Raw genomic sequence first — 17,231 nt, forward strand, 5'->3', positions numbered from 1 at the left:
TAGACGTGGGCTTCTACAGTACCAAGTTTCACGCATTTATATAAAAAGGTTGTCGCAGTGTGTGGCAGCGTGAAAGGAGCCCAAATTGCAAATCATTAAGTTCAGTTTACCTTGTAAAAAGTTTTCAATAAGAGGGCGGAATCGCAATAAACCAGCCTAGACTTTTACATCAAAAGACAGAACACTCTAGGCCTAGGGTGTCCACCCACTCGGCCCAGAGTGGGAGAAAACGCGCTTTGGAGATGACATTTCACTTCCTTATGTTATAAAATACATTTTACCTAGACAAATATGATTTTTCTTGTTTTGAATTATTCAGTGGGGTCTTTCTCTAACATATCATTAATATTATATCCAACAAGTCGGATTTAATAACCTAATACATCCGATAATAAGCACCGAGCTCTGTTGACAGAGCGGTGCAGCTTTCTCAATGAAACTTTTGAGGATTTTTATATTTTGTGGTCGTCGTCTTCCAAGTTGTTTCCGCCGGTCGCAAATAGCTAAGTTAACATGACACGAGCTGAATTAAATGTAAAAAACATTGAAAATAAAAAACGTGCGGTTCGCTCAGTGCTCCACTGACATTTCCCAGAGATATGCTTGTTTTTGTGAGAAGTCTTCGAAAAAGAACAGTAACTTCACATTAATATGAACAGCGTATAGTAAAATATGAAAATACTACATGTCATGTCTCAAAATCGATATCTATCTTACCTCCATATTGTTTTATGTCCTCCGGATTTTAGAAGAAAGATGACAAATTCAACGGTAATCCTGTCTGTAGAGTTCAATGGTAATCCTGTCTGTAGAGTTCAATGGTAAGCCTGTCTGTAGAGTTCAATGGTAATCCTGTCTGTAGAGTTCAATGGTAAGCCTGTCTGTAGAGTTCAATGGTAAGCCTGTCTGTAGAGTTCAACGGTAATCCTGTCTGTAGAGTTCAATGGTAATCCTGTCTGTAGAGTTCAATGGTAAACCTGTCTGTAGAGTTCAATGGTAAACCTGTCTGTAGAGTTCAATGGTAAGCCTGTCTGTAGAGTTCAATGGTAAGCCTGTCTGTAGAGTTCAATGGTGAGCCTGTCTGTAGAGTTCAATGGTGAGCCTGTCTGTAGAGTTCAATGGTAAGCCTGTCTGTAGAGTTCAATGGTAAGCCTGTCTGTAGAGTTCAATGGTAATCCTGTCTGTAGAGTTCAATGGTAAGCCTGTCTGTAGAGTTCAATGGTAAGCCTGTCTGTAGAGTTCAATGGTAAGCCTGTCTGTAGAGTTCAATGGTAATCCTGTCTGTAGAGTTCAATGGTAAGCCTGTCTGTAGAGTTCAATGGTAAGCCTGTCTGTAGAGTTCAATGGTGAGCCTGTCTGTAGAGTTCAATGGTAAACCTGTCTGTAGAGTTCAATGGTGAGCCTGTCTGTAGAGTTCAATGGTGAGCCTGTCTGTAGAGTTCAATGGTAAGCCTGTCTGTAGAGTTCAATGGTAAGCCTGTCTGGGAGCCTTAATTCTCTCACAGCATCCAGCCTAGCTGACTCCATGATATTCTCCTGATTTATGACCATTGATTTTGTCACCCTAATTCTGACCATCCTACAAGGGTAAAAACTCCAATACATTTTGAACAGATTATGATAGAGACATTAACATATTATTTTAGCCATTGGTCAAAATATGTGTTTTTGATTGGATACTCTTAAAAACACAACGTTTACATGAAAAGACAGCGTACCGTTAAAAAACGCAATACTTTCAACATGAGTCATCAACAAAACCAACGAAACCAGGGCTACAGTGCAACGCTTTCCCATCGTCCATTTTGTTAATGAACAACAGGCACAAAGGAAACGATAAGCGCTGTCATTATTATTCAGATTCACGACTCTCCCACTCTATCTTACCCTTCCTTTTGATTCCAAGCAATGCGTTTCATCCCACACAGAAAGCTAGCCGGCTTTCTGACACCTAACAAATTCTCTTCTTTCACTAAAGCCTCCTCTTCTCACTCCTCTGTTGCGTCCCAAATGGCACCCCTATTCCTTTATAGTGCACTACCTTTGACCAGGGTCAATAGGGCTTTGGTCAAAAAGTAGTGCATTGTATAGGGGAATAGTGTGCCATTTGGGATGCATCCTCTTCGCAAATCAAATGGGTCTGTTTTGATCATTAAGCCAGCAGGCGTCCAATGTGGATAGTGGGCTGTTACACAACCTGGGATATTATTTTATACTGTGTCTAACTCCTTTTTAGGGCTTTCATTTCAATAGGCAAAGTAATCAGGAGCTCATTAATTTAATATGACACCATCTGGTTGTTTACCTGATCGACAGGCGATGTCCACGTCTTTCTCAAAGTCCGTCTGTTGGGGGAGAAAATACAAAAGTGGTGAAAATACGGTCAGACAGATTTATATTTCAGCTTTGACACAACAGAATATGTCATATAATGTGACGCTGCCACAGATGTGAAGTGACAGGCACATACACATGCACATGTCTGGTTTAAAGTTTTAAAAACCTAGCAAAGTTAAACCTTTATGTGTATTTTCCTTTTCATGCTGTTATGTTATGAATCTGCCAGTTCTGACTGTTATGTTATGAATCTGCCAGTTCTGATTGTTATGTTATGAATCTGCCAGTTCTGACTGTTATGTTATGAATCTGCCAGTTCTGACTGTTATGTTATGAATCTGCCAGTTCTGACTGTTATGTTATGAATCTGCCAGTTCTGACTGTTATATTATGAATCTGCCAGTTCTGACTGTTATATTATGAATCTGCCAGTTCTGATTGTTATGTTATGAATCTGCCAGTTCTGACTGTTATGTTATGAATCTGCCAGTTCTGACTGTTATGTTATGAATCTGCCAGTTCTGACTGTTATGTTATGAATCTGCCAGTTCTGACTGTTATGTTATGAATCTGCCAGTTCTGACTGTTATGTTATGAATCTGCCAGTTCTGACTGTTATGTTATGAATCTGCCAGTTCTGACTGTTATGTTATGAATCTGCCAGTTCTGACTGTTATGTTATGAATCTGCCAGTTCTGACTGTTATATTATGAATCTGCCAGTTCTAACTGTTATGTTATGAATCTGCCAGTTCTGACTGTTATGTTATGAATCTGCCAGTTCTGACTGTTATGTTATGAATTTGCCAGTTCTGACTGCTATGTTATGAATCTGCCAGTTCTGACTGTTATATTATGAATTTGCCAGTTCTGACTGTTATATTATGAATCTGCCAGTTCTGACTGCATTATTTGCACTGGCAAAGCTAAGATGGCTGCCATTGTCATTTTGGTAGACTATCCCTTTAACGGTGCATGTCCCTTTAAGAAAAAAGTAGCTGTTTGGGGAAATGTTTGGCTTGTACCTGGCTGAGGTTCTATTTGTGTGGAAAACTTTTTAAGCACAGGAGGCTGCTGAGGGGAGTACAGCTCATAATAATGGCTGGAATGGAGTAAATGGAATGGCATCAAACACATGGAAACCATGTGTTTGATGTGTTGGATACCAATCCATTAACTCCCGTTCCATCCATTACTATGAGCCCGTCCTCCCCAATTAAGGTGTCACCGGCCACCTGTGCTTTTAAGCAACTTAGATTTAACAACTCCAGGGAATTATTTTTGTTTATTATTGTTGATTTTTACTCCTACTTGGAGGATGAAATTTAGCTGTTGTGAGAAAATCTCCCCCAGGCCGGATTTCCCTCTCCCTCAACCATCCGGTGAGATCTATCCCGGTGATTGTATTTTTATTTGAATTAATTGTATTTTTGCATTTTGAAGGGGGATTGCTAATTTTTACTTTTTGATTGACTTTGGGACTATTTTCTGTTAGGATTCTATTTGGGATTTTTTTCTTCCTGAACTTTATTTTGGGTCTATTTGAATTGGTTTTGTGAAATGATACACATTCTATGACAATGTGTTGATGTTTCTCACTGTATTCATTTAGTCTGTCTTGTTTTAGTCACCTTCATATATATATATATATAGTATTTCTTTGAACTTTAATATTGTAGCATGGTTTGAGATCCAAGTTGATTGTTACAATATGATATCATAAATGAAACCTAGAGAAACTCCAGCTACATGCATTGTTGAGATTAAGTCAATAGAAAAATATTTTGCCTATCCTTTGATATCTGATTAAACATGTCATCATTATATAGGAGTAGTTTCATTGCATCTATCTATTGCCTTTCCCTGTTTGGGTCAGATACTGTCAAGTTAAAGGTCCTATTCTTCACTGCTCCATTCCTAACAATATGGCAATACGCATGTAAAAGGGATTTTATAGCACTAAAACAGCAGTCGGGAAGCAATCACTGTTTGTTCTCTGCAAATTATACTATTGAACCGGGGGCACCCCGACAGCCAACACACCATTCTACAACGGTGGAAATTAATTCAATCTGAGTAGGAGGATATTAGGATATTAGAATGCAAACGATGGGAAGATCAGACGATAGATATGATGAGCGAAGGCCGTTGGCAGTTGGCGTTCTGCTGGATCAAGAGATTTGGTGTGGCGTTACAAAGGTCATTCAAAGAACTGGTGCTTTATTATGTGTGTTGGGGGGGGCTGGAGAGGGGGCTCTGTAAATGAAAAAGACGCTTGACGAAAGTGACAGGAAGTAGGGAAACGGAAAATGGATCTAATTTATTAATGTGTGTGTGCATGTGCGTGTGTGTGTGTGTGTAATGTATTACAGGGGCCAGGGCCACATGCGGCTGTACACTGTGTGTAATGTATTACAGGGGCGAGGGCCACATGCGGCTGTACACTGTGTGTAACTACAGTTGAACTAAAGCAGCTATTTGTAAAACGATGGGTAACAATGCCTCATCCAGCCGAACCAGCAGAATTGGAATTTCAGTTTACTTCCTTAATTGGCTGAAATGGAATGGACCCCAACCCTGCTATGAAGGCTTGTCTTGAGGGTATATAATACTATACCCTTTTCACACTGAGCTGAGCCAAGGCGATCCCTGCCGAGCCGTACTGCACTGGCCTGGTTACGCATCCACCACAGTTGCTGGAAACATACTGGAAAGGACAATGTGAAAAGAATGTATCCTAGCCAGAGCCAGCACAGTACGGTTCAGTTCAGTCCTATAGTGTGAATCAGCTGTTAGGGGCAAATCCTAACCTCCACTTAAGTGGAATTTTCACTTGGTGTATGTCCCAAATGGCACCCTATTACCTGGTCAAAAGTAGTGCACTATATAGGGAATAGGGTGCAATTTCAGACGTAGTCTCATTGACATCAATTAAACATTTTACTCGTGAAAATGTGGATTTGCTCCTTTGTCTCAAATATAAAGGCAGGTATAGGCTTTGGTTGAGCGCAGAGGAGGCTGGTGAGGGGAGGACAGCTCATAATAATGGATGGAATGAAGTGAATGGAATGGTATCAAACACATGGAAACCAGGTGTTTGATGTGTTTGAGACCATTCCATTTATTCCGTTCCATCCATTACCACGAGCCCGTCCTCCCCATTGGAAATGCCACCAGACACCACTAGGTTGAGGGTTATACTGGTGTTGCTTACCATAATCTGAGCATGACCGTTGGGGAAAGTTCCAGTGTTGTCAGCATTGAGGGGGTCTTGACAGTTTCTGGGGTCCTGACAGTTTCTGAGACGACATCTGAAAGCATCTTGGACCTGGGGAAAGTGAGGCACCATAGAAGTAGTATTATTATTATTATAAGTAGTATTAGAGCACATTAGTATAACATGATATATAATGTGTATTTTAGTTTCTGACATGCTATGGCCATGACTCTAGAGAGTAAAGAAAAAACCATGCTCTATTGTTCCTGCTGTAACCTTGACCTTGCTCACAGTAATTACAGCTACTTTCCAAAGGGGAGGGGCAAGTTAACAGGAAAGTGATCTGGAGTTAATCTGGTCCAGATCACTAATCTCCTAATCATCTCCTAATAAATACTGTAGTTAGGGCCAAACGGGAAACAGGAAGTGTGAGTGTGTGTGGGGCAACACGAGATAAGAGGGATTAAACATGTATAAGGGTCAACAAAACGTAGTGACACAGGGTGTGACCTGGGGCATGTTCATTTGGCACCGAACGTAAAATAGATCAAATGGGGAGGTTCTATCTGAATTGGTCTAATAAGAAACCTTAATTTTTATATCCTGTTGGAAAGTATTTTTGAAAATAATTTTTCTATGGTGTGCACTATGAACAGAATCCTACTAAAAGAGTATCCCCTTCTCCCTAACCCATACCTCCCTCTCCCTCCTTCCCTCCCCCTCTCCTTCCCTCACTTCCCCAATACCTCCTCCTCTCCCTCCTCTCCCTCCTATCTACCTCCTCCATCCCCCTCCCCTCCTCTCTCCCCTCCTCTCTCCCCTCCTCTCTCCCTCCTCTCTCCCTCTTCCTTACCTCTTTCCTCAGGATACAGTGCACCATGACGATGACGAAGCCCTGCAACGAGTCGAAGACAGAGAAGAGGATCTGAAATAGGATGGAGCGCTTGTCTGTCATGGCCAGCACTGCAGACATCCAGGTCAGAGCCAGCAGAGGCAGAACCACACAGGAACTCCACAGAGAGGCCCTGAAGGAGGGAGGGAGAGGCAGGAGAGGGAGGGAGGGAGGGGGAGGGAGAGGGAGGGAGACAGGGGATAGAGGGTAAGGTAAGTGTCTGCATTACCACCTGACACACATCAGATCATAGAAGACATTACTGCCTGGCCAGACTACTACAGCGGTCTCTCTTGTTGATAGAAGACATTACTGCCTGGCCAGACTAATGATTCACATTGCCAGCAACTCAGTCTAGGAAGACATACAGAAGCACCAGAAACACCATCTACTGTTTATGAACACATACTCTGTTACCAGCTAGTGTTCTGTTGTCTCTCTGACATACAAGACATTACTGTCTGACTGCCCAGTACTCTACTATAGGTCTAACATTACTGTCTGACTGCCCAGTACTCTACTATAGGTCTAACATTACTGTCTGACTGCCCAGTACTCTACTATGGGTCTAACATTACTGTCTGACTGCCCAGTACTCTACTATAGGTCTAACATTACTGTCTGACTGCCCAATACTCTACTATAGGTCTAACATTACTGTCTGACTGCCCAGTACTCTACTATAGGTCTAACATTACTGTCTGACTGCCCATTACTCTACTATAGGTCTAACATTACTGTCTGACTGCCCAGTACTCTACTATAGGTCTAACATTACTGTCTGACTGCCCAGTACTCTACTATAGGTCTAACATTACTGTCTGACTGCCCAGTACTCTACTATAGGTCTAACATTACTGTCTGACTGCCCAGTACTCTACTATAGGTCTAACATTACTGTCTGACTGCCCATTACTCTACTATAGGTCTAACATTACTGTCTGACTGCCCAGTACTCTACTATAGGTCTAACATTACTGTCTGACTGCCCAGTACTCTACTATAGGTCTAACATTACTGTCTGACTGCCCAATACTCTACTATAGGTCTAACAAGGTATTTCTCCAGACCATCAGACCATAGCAGTCTCAGTTGAGGAAGGAATACAGCTATCTATGCAAGGACACATATGCTGCCCTGTTTATTCTCTGTAGCGCTACCAAGGTCTTGGTCCAGACACACAGACCATCAGACGAGTCATACACACACACACACACACACACACACACACAGCTAATCTTATTAATTCCCCCTGCCAGGTATCGATGTACTGTAAGACAGCACTTACATGGCATTGCTGGCTGTAGTTGCAGAGAGAGCAGTTGTGGACACCACACCACATTTGGCACATTTCAGAGTTAACCCTGTATGGGGCTCGTTCATCGGTCTGTGGGACAACAAACAACAAGAAAACAACAGGAAATAGTGTTAGTGAAGAAGCAGCGCTAGGACTAGCATAGCATTCCAACTGTTCTATCATACAAGATGTGGACACTAGTGATGATAGTAGTGAAGAAGCAGCACTAGGACTAGCATAGCATTCCAACTGTTCTATCATACAAGATGTGGACACTAGTGATGATAGTAGTGAAGAAGCAGCACTACACCATCCCAACGTTCTCTATCATGTTAGTAGTAACCAGGGCCAATTTGTCAGTGTTTTTAAGGAAAAACAGTAGCACCCACAACTTTTCATATAGTATTAGCCAGACAGACGTGTGTTAGCGTGGGTGTTGTAGAGGGCTTTAGGATTAACACGCATCAAGAGGACGACATAACATAACGTTTGTGAAGAAAAAAAACATCACTAGGAATGGCATCCCAACTTTCTCTATCACACAAGTAGTAGTCAGGCAGGGCCAAAGGGTTTTAACAACGCATTACAAGATGACATAAGGCTGGTCTATGGACTGTCTGTGGACAGTTGGCACATTCTAGTGGGCTACAGGCATGTTGTTAGACCAAGTATAAACCAGTCTTTACGTGGTGCTTTTTTAGAGGGATTCTGGTGTACCAACCAACAAGAAGACAACAGAAAAGAACACATTCCAACTCTCTGTATCATGTTAGTAGTAGTCAGGGCCAATCTGGGGATGTGTGTAGGCGGTGGGCGTTTTAAAGGATTTTCATCATGGACTGATTCTGCCACGTCTACACACACACACACACACACACACACACACAAACACACGTCGTCTCCCCCAGAGAGATGTGACCTCTTTATGTTGATGTTCTCCCATCAGCCAGAGTAAAGAACGAGGTCTTATCTCCATGTGGAAAATGAAGACATCCAGAAGGTGTGGGTGAATGTGTAGTGAGGAGGAGTCAGACTATTATGTCAACTAAAGGACTAGAGAAGTAGGCCGCTGCAGATCTTAAGAGAGCTACACAGTCAACAGTCCAGCCAACCTGCAGGTAAACAACAAGCACTTCAATGTCCATAGACGTAAGTATAACCAGTTACTGTCTGTCTTTGTCGTGTATCACAATGTATTTTGTAAGTAGGTGGTTTCTTACCCAGCTGCTTCAGACATACTTCAGGTCATAGAAATATAATAAAATAGAGCTTCTCTTTGCTGTAGGTGGTTTCTTACCCAGCTCGATGCTTCGGCTTCTTCTCCAGAATCCCGTCTCTGGAGACCAGCTTGTTGAACACCAGGATGCCAATCACCATGTTGACCTGTTTATAGAGAAGGAATACCTTTATATATCTATTACAGTTTTTTTCAATTGCTTAAGCACAATTTTGAAAAACAGGGCCCGGTTTTTCAAACCCCTTCACACAATTAGCACAACACTACACCAAAGTAGCACAACACCTCAGATCATTTGCAAAATTGAACACTTTTGTCAAAACTATACAATGTCTTATAAAAACCTTATTTTGTTGTCATAACATAAACCCAACCATAATAAGCCATTTAGCAGACGCTTTTATCCAAAGCGACTTACAGTCATGCGTGCATACATTTTCTGTGTATGGGTGGTCCCGGGGATCGAACCCACTACCCTGGCGTTACAAGCGCCGTGCTCTACCAGTTGAGCTACAGAGAACCACAACCATCATATGGTCTGATTCTGTTTGAATCAGTTAAACACTCCTGTGCTCAACCTAAAACACTTTCAGCATTTACACAGAGAAAGTGTCAAAATAAATTCACCAACACCACATGACAACAATTGTGCAGACTAATGAAAATATTTCTTTATTTTCATGTACTCAAGTCAGTCAATACTGAACATTTCAACAAAACATTCATAACAAAACATTTTCCAGTTTTCATACAGTATTTCTGAACGTACCATAAGCTTACAATAATACTGTAACATAAATTACATATCCAGTTCAGTACCGAATAAAAAATAAAAATAACCTAAACATCTCTCCGCCTAGCTGGATCTGGCCACAGGGCCTCGTCAACATCACAGGCTATATTTTCATTTGCAAGGCAACGTGGGAAGAATCTTTTGGAGTGACGAATCCACTCTTGTATGGATGCTGCTTCAATTTGATCACATGCTTCCACTATAGCTTGAATGAGGGCCATCTGGACATAGGGTCGGAGATCATAAACCTTCCACCGCCATGCTGAGAAGAACTCCTCGATTGCATTATTGGCCAAAACAAGGTTTATGATGTCTCTCGCTTGCTCCTGTGTAAATATGGGGCCCCTCCCTCCTTGGTGTTCTCGACGTTCAATCCTATGTTGGCCAAACAAAATACATGTAGTTTACTGTAAAATGATACAGGAATAGATACCAAACTGTTGATATAGTACATGCAGTAAGCTATGGATTTTCTGTTGACAGAAGATACGTTTCTCACCTGTGCTCTTGACGAAATGTCTGAACTATTGATGCCACCGTGTACCTGCTTAGGTTAGGCTGTACTCTCAGTCCAGCCTCCCTCAGTGTTAGTCCGTGGTTTATTACATGGTCCACAATTGTAGCACGAATTTCGTTACACAGATTTGGTTGTCTTCTTCTTTGTGCATGTCCTACCCCTCCTCCAGGTCTTCCTCTTCCTCTTCCTCTTCCTCTCCCTCTCCCTCTCCCTCTCCCTCTCCCTCTTCCTCTTCCTCTTCCTCTTCCTCTTCCTCTGACACCGTCCATTTTTTTTAAAGACAGGTGAACTTACCTGTTGCCTTTTTATAGTGCTTAAACCTACAATTAAGCTCCAGTGTGTGTGCACACCTGGTGGCTGTGTTTAACTAATTGGTTCATGGGTGTGTTCATTTGAAAGCCTTTGCTTTGAAATTGCAAGGAAATGACATCATGATACATTTCTGTGTCAAATGCATACAAGTGTGTTTAGTGTTTTGCAAATCACTGTGTGTAATGTTTTGCGAAAAGTGTGAAGCTGACAATGTGCTTACAGTTGTGCAAATCTAGGCCGGTGTTTTGCTCCTTGAGTGTAAGGTTTTGCTAATTGTGGGAAAGTTTTAATTTTTGTGTGTAAGCAATTGAAAAAAACTGTAATATACCTGAATGAAACCTGAATATATCTAGTCATATACCTGAGGGAAACCTGAATATATCTAGTCATATACCTGAGGGAAACCTGAATATATCTAGTCATATACCTGAGGGAAACCTGAATATATCTAGTCATATACCTGAGGGAAACCTGAATATATCTAGTCATATACCTGAGGGAAACCTGAATATATCTAGTCATATACCTGAGGGAAACCTGAATATATCTAGTCGTATTGGGCGGCAGGTAGCCTAGCAGTTAAGAGCGTTAGGCTAGTAACTGAAAGGTCGCTGTTTTGAATCCCAGAGATGACTGAAAATATTTAACTAGTTACAGTGGGGGAAAAAAGTATTTGGTCAGCCACCAATTGTGCAAGTTCTCCCACTTAAAAAGATGAGAGAGGCCTGTAATTTTCATCATAGGTACACGTCAACTATGACAGACAAAATAAGAAAAAAAATCCAGAAAATCACATTGTAGGATTTTTAATGAATTTATTTGCAAATTATGGTGGAAAAATAAGTATTTGGTCAATAACAAAAGTTTCTCAATACTTTGTTATATACCCTTTGTTGGCAATGACACAGGTCAAACGTTTTCTGTAAGTCTTCACAAGGTTTTCACACACTGTTGCTGGTATTTTGGCCCATTCCTCCATGCAGATCTCCTCTAGAGCAGTGATGTTTTGGGGCTGTCGCTGGGCAACACAGACTTTCAACTCCCTCCAAAGATTTTCTATGGGGTTGAGATCTGGAGACTGGCTAGGCCACTCCAGGACCTTGAAATGCTTCTTACGAAGCCACTCCTTCGTTGCCCGGGCGGTGTGTTTGGGATCATTGTCATGCTGAAAGACCCAGCCACGTTTCATCTTCAATGCCCTTGCTGATGGAAGGAGGTTTTCACTCAAAATCTCACGATACATGGCCCCATTCATTCTTTCCTTTACACGGATCAGTCGTCCTGGTCCCTTTGCAGAAAAAACAGCCCCAAAGCATGATTTTTCCACCCCCATGCTTCACAGTAGGTATGGTGTTCTTTGGATGCAACTCAGCATTCTTTGTCCTCCAAACACGACGAGTTGAGTTTTTACCAAAAAGTTATATTTTGGTTTCATCTGACCATATGACATTCTCCCAATCCTCTTCTGGATCATCCAAATGCACTCTAGCAAACTTCAGACGGGCCTGGACATGTACTGACTTAAGCAGGGGGGACACGTCTGGCACTGCAGGATTTGAGTCCCTGGCGGCGTAGTGTGTTACTGATGGTAGGCTTTGTTACTTTGGTCCCAGCTCTCTGCAGGTCATTCACTAGGTCCCCCCGTGTGGTTCTGGGATTTTTGCTCACCGTTCTTGTGATCATTTTGACCCCACGGGGTGAGATCTTGCGTGGAGCCCCAGATTGAGGGAGATTATCAGTGGTCTTGTATGTCTTCCATTTCCTAATAATTGCTCCCACAGTTGATTTCTTCAAACCAAGCTGCTTACCTATTGCAGATTCAGTCTTCCCAGCCTGGTGCAGGTCTACAATTTTGTTTCTGGTGTCCTTTGACAGCTCTTTGGTCTTGGCCATAGTGGAGTTTGGAGTGTGACTGTTTGAGGTTGTGGACAGGTGTCTTTTATACTGATAACAAGTTCAAACAGGTGCCATTAATACAGGTAACGAGTGGAGGACAGAGGAGCCTCTTAAAGAAGAAGTTACAGGTCTGTGAGAGCCAGAAATCTTGCTTGTTTGTAGGTGACCAAATACTTATTTTCCACCATAATTTGCAAATAAATTCATTAAAAATCCTACAATGTGATTTTCTTGATTTCTTTTTCTGAATTTGTCTGTCATAGTTGACGTGTACCTATGATGAAAATTACAGGCCTCTCTCATCTTTTTAAGTGGGAGAACTTGCACAATTGGTGGCTGACTAAATACTTTTTTTCCCCACTGTAGGTACACTCTCTCATGTTCACCTGTTTATAGAGAAAATAGGTGTAACTGGTGGGAATCAAACCTGGCTCTCACCAACCCAACTCCATTAGACTAAGAGGACACTGTCAAGGTCCGAAGGGTGACATTTACATTTTCATTGAGGGGAAACAAGGCAGGTTTGGGGTCAATTCCATTTCAATACAGGAAGTAAACTGAAATTTGGATTCCAACTCCAATTTTTCTAATGAAATGGACCCCAGCCCTGTAATAAGGTGAGGGAACAATGTCATATCTAAAGACACTTGTGTACTTCAGGACAGTTAGCTGCATCAGTATCTCAATATGATGTTATTATCCTTGTGAAATACAAAAAGGTGATTGACATCATTAGTGTACCGTAGACATGATTTATTTCCTCCATTCTTCCTCTCCTCTATTTCCAGTCCCTGCTGCTGTTGCTGTGTTGTCATGTGACCTCTAGGGTTGCATGGCTTACTCATGGCGTTGACATTTACTAACTCGACAGACCTGACCTCTATGCTCCCCTCAAGCCAACATAAGAGGCTTCAGGGAGGCTTTGTCTGTCTGACAGCAGATTCTGTTATTTTCTAAAGCAAAGGCAACTCCTTAGACAAACAGTAACTCCAGCACTGTACCAACAGTATTGTAATAATTGCCCCTTGTGGGATATATCAAGTATTCTGAATTTAATTGAATCAGTGCTTACTGCTTTGATTAAAAAACTGCAAGATTTTGGAAGGAGGCTACAGTCTTAGAAAAAAGGGTTCCAAAAGAGAAAAAAGGGTTCCAAAACAGAAAAAAGGGTTCCAAAAGGGTTCTTCAGCTGTCCCCATAGGAGAACCCTTTTGAGTTCAATGTAGAACCTTCTGCGGAAAGGTTTTTTCAATGGAACCCAAAAGGGTTAAAGGGTTATCCTATGGGGACAGTCGAAGAACCCTTTTGGGTTACAGATAGCACCTTGTTTTTCTAAGAGTGTAGACAGTGATTGTAATAATTACTAAGAATTGACGTTTCTTTCAGCAAATAGTCACAGTTGTACTAAATGGATGAATAACCAACAATGCAATGAATGAGTAGCCTATGTTAGTGTCTATGTTTTATATTTGATAGTATGCATGCTCATCTCGCCTGCAAACCAATATTCTGTATGGGATCATTAAGACATCTTGAACCTTGAATAGTACTTAACCTAAACATACAGTGATACTGCAAGCCTTCTCCCTTTTAATGAGTAGATAAGCACTGTAATACTATAATATGTACTTTAATCAGCAGTACTGTAATACTATAATACATACTTTAATCAGCAGTACTGTAATACTATAATACATACTTTAATCAGCAGTACTGTAATACTATAATATGTACTTTAATCAGCAGTACTGTAATACTATAATACATACTTTAATCAGGGGTACTGTAATACTATAATATGTATTTTAATCAGCAGGACTGTAATACTATAATATGTGCTTTAATCAGCAGTACTGTAATACTATAATACATACTTTAATCAGCAGTACTGTAATAGCATAATATGTACTTTAATCAGCAGTATTGTAATACTATAATATGTACGTTAATCAGCAGTACTGTAATACTATATAATATGTACTTTAATCAGCAGTACTGTAATACTATAATGTGTACTTTAATCAGCAGTACTGTAATACTATATAATATGTACTTTAATCAGCAGTACTGTAATACTATAATATGTACTTTAATCAGCAATACTGTAATACTATAATACATACCAGAACCACTGCTGCTGCTGGTCCAACAAAGGCATACAGGAGACCACCTTCTAGAGATAGCCAGCAGCTGTAGAAAGAGGAGAGGAGGAGAGGAGAGGAGAGGAGGAGTAGAGAGAAGAGAGGAGAGGAGAGGAGAGGAGAGGAGAGGGAGAGGAGAGGAGAGGAGAGGAGAGGAGAGGAGAGGAGAGGAGAGGAGAGGAGAGGAGAAGAGGAGATATCAGCTAGCGAACCAACTCCCACAAAGAAATTAACACCCAGAATCACATCAAATGAATGGTGCACAGCTGCATACAGTTGTATTATCCTCCAGTGTGAATGGAGTACTAGCTAGCATATGCTGTGGTTCTACTTCAGAAAGTTTTACTGGAGAATAAAATGCTAAAGAGAGTTTTAAAACATTGTTTATGTACTAGTATTCAGCTGGGACACAACTTAGGAGCAAATGGGGTATTGTCAGAATCTTTTAAAATGCCCTCTGGGATTGTCTTGGGGGTTTTGTCAGGTTTGTAGGGTTCACCCTAGTCTGGGTTAGGAAACCCAAGAAGAGACTTAATATAAGTTAAAGATTTGGTTGGCTGTCGCCTTGCAGGACTGCTCATAAGAGACTAGGTATGCTTTTTCCAACTGGATTTAGTTCACACCAACATTTGAAGGGGACACAGCATGATAATAGGGATTCTGAAGGTTTTACTGAGGGGTTTGAAGAAGATGAAGAGTTTATTTCCAAAACGCTACAGTATATCCACGTGTGTTTTTCCATCAGAAATGATTGCTTATGGGTACCTTCATGTGTGTGTAAAATATTACTGCTCTCAGATTTTTTATTTATATATTTTAGATGTGAATTAAAATTTAATTATTTTGCAAAACGCTATATATTCATTGTTTAGCTGGAATGGAATGTTGGTATCCTGTATATTTGACTGTGATATGTGGTTGTCTCACCTAGCTATCTTAAGATGAAGGCACTACCTGTAAGTCGCTCTGGATAAGAGCATCTGAAATGACTAAAATATAAAATGTAAATGTTTTACATATAGATGTCATATTACTGTATATCTATATATACAGTACCAGTCAAAAGTTTGGACACATCTACTCATTCAAGGGTTTTTCTTTATTTTTACTATTTTCTACATTGTAGAATAATAGTGAAGACATCAAAACTATGAAAATAAAAAGTCTTAAACAAATCAAAATATATTTTATATTTGAGATTCTTCAAATAGCCACCCTTTGCCTTGATGACACCTTTGCACACTCTTGGCATTCTCTCAACCCTTGAATGAGTAGGTATGTCCAAACTTTGGACTAGTAGTGTATATATATATATATATATATATATTAACATTTTTTTAATACTGATGCCACAAATGTATCATTTGTACAGTTCTTTATTATAAATGTAGTTATTTGTTATTTTTGCTGTGTAAAACCTAGCAGTACTACTGATTTCTCTGAGAGGGAGGCAGATATACAGTACAGTGTTTTGCAAAAAAAACATTATTATTTGTCTCTCTGAAATGAAACCATTAAGTGATAGATTTGAAACAAATACATGTGTCATTGAACAACCCCATGCCATGATTATATAGTGAAGAAACACACCAATCTCTTTCATAAGTTCTTTAAACAATAAAAGCTAATTTACCAACATTTCTGAAAATGAAACTCTTCAGATTTAAATGACCATTGACATAATTAGTATGAGGTTTTACAAATTGAAACAATTACATTTTGGGATATAGAGAGTGATTACCATTAGCAAACACCACACGTTAGAAATTATAATCATTACCAAAATATCAGAACTACCAAGGTGACACATAGGTAGACAGAAGTGAGATAAAACATACTATTGGGGTGTCCCATAGCCTTTTGCTTTCGTGAATCCCATTGAGATGGCAACCACTAAGGCAGGTAATCCTGAAAAAGAGTAGAATGAATACATGAATAACAAGAGAGGCAGTTCTGGTTCTGGTTTTGTTTCATTGTGCCGTACGGTCTTTATACAGAATGTGCAGGTTAACTATCTCCACCATCATTAGCGCCATAGATTGCAATGTTCTGCAGATAGAACTCCAGTCATCATAAGTAGCATAGTGTATTTAAAGATAGAATCCTTAGTTGCTACATCCATTTTTGGTTTCATAAATTAATGATATATACCCATTGATTCTTGAAGAATATAACTTATAAATGCCTCATGAGCTTAGTTCAACTGTCGCACCCCATCAGAACCCAAAATAGAAGCTTGATTTACCCCAATGTTTGTAAACAATGTAAACACACACTGCATAACCTCAACACACGGTTAAAACTATCATGTTGATTTCATGTATGGTCAATCCTTGCATCCGTCGCTCTGTCCATGAATTTGAATGTGGTTAAATTTCTTCAGGCCCACCCCTCAACCTTTTTCCAAAGCAGAAGAGGGGTGACCGCTTTGATATTGTTTCAATGAAGGATTCTAGCTTTAATAGCAGTGCTACCTACACACACAGTAGCATAATTCACAATGAAAACAATGAATAAGCGCTATGACAGACTACTGTGGGTTTCCCTCTCTCTAGGACATGGGGCTTGTTCCCCCTCTAAACCACCCCATAAT

General features: G+C 40.4%; 1 protein-coding gene across 1 annotated transcript in view; it reads right to left on the bottom strand.

Moving 5' to 3' along the window:
• LOC123486969 (adhesion G protein-coupled receptor B3-like) overlaps positions 1 to 17,231 on the bottom strand; it is a 31,464-nt gene that overhangs the window by 10,344 nt on the left and 3,889 nt on the right. The window contains exons 2-9 of the mRNA XM_045218128.1: positions 16,477 to 16,546; positions 14,621 to 14,687; positions 9,040 to 9,125; positions 7,734 to 7,832; positions 6,407 to 6,578; positions 5,551 to 5,664; positions 4,954 to 5,043; positions 2,306 to 2,345 (exon numbers count right to left, since the gene is read on the bottom strand). Coding sequence (XP_045074063.1) covers positions 2,306 to 2,345; positions 4,954 to 5,043; positions 5,551 to 5,664; positions 6,407 to 6,578; positions 7,734 to 7,832; positions 9,040 to 9,125; positions 14,621 to 14,687; positions 16,477 to 16,546 — 738 coding nt within the window. The remainder of the gene's footprint in view (positions 1 to 2,305; positions 2,346 to 4,953; positions 5,044 to 5,550; positions 5,665 to 6,406; positions 6,579 to 7,733; positions 7,833 to 9,039; positions 9,126 to 14,620; positions 14,688 to 16,476; positions 16,547 to 17,231) is intronic.

Source organism: Coregonus clupeaformis, unplaced genomic scaffold (assembly GCF_020615455.1).
Source record: "Coregonus clupeaformis isolate EN_2021a unplaced genomic scaffold, ASM2061545v1 scaf1388, whole genome shotgun sequence".
Lineage (NCBI taxonomy): Eukaryota > Metazoa > Chordata > Actinopteri > Salmoniformes > Salmonidae > Coregonus > Coregonus clupeaformis.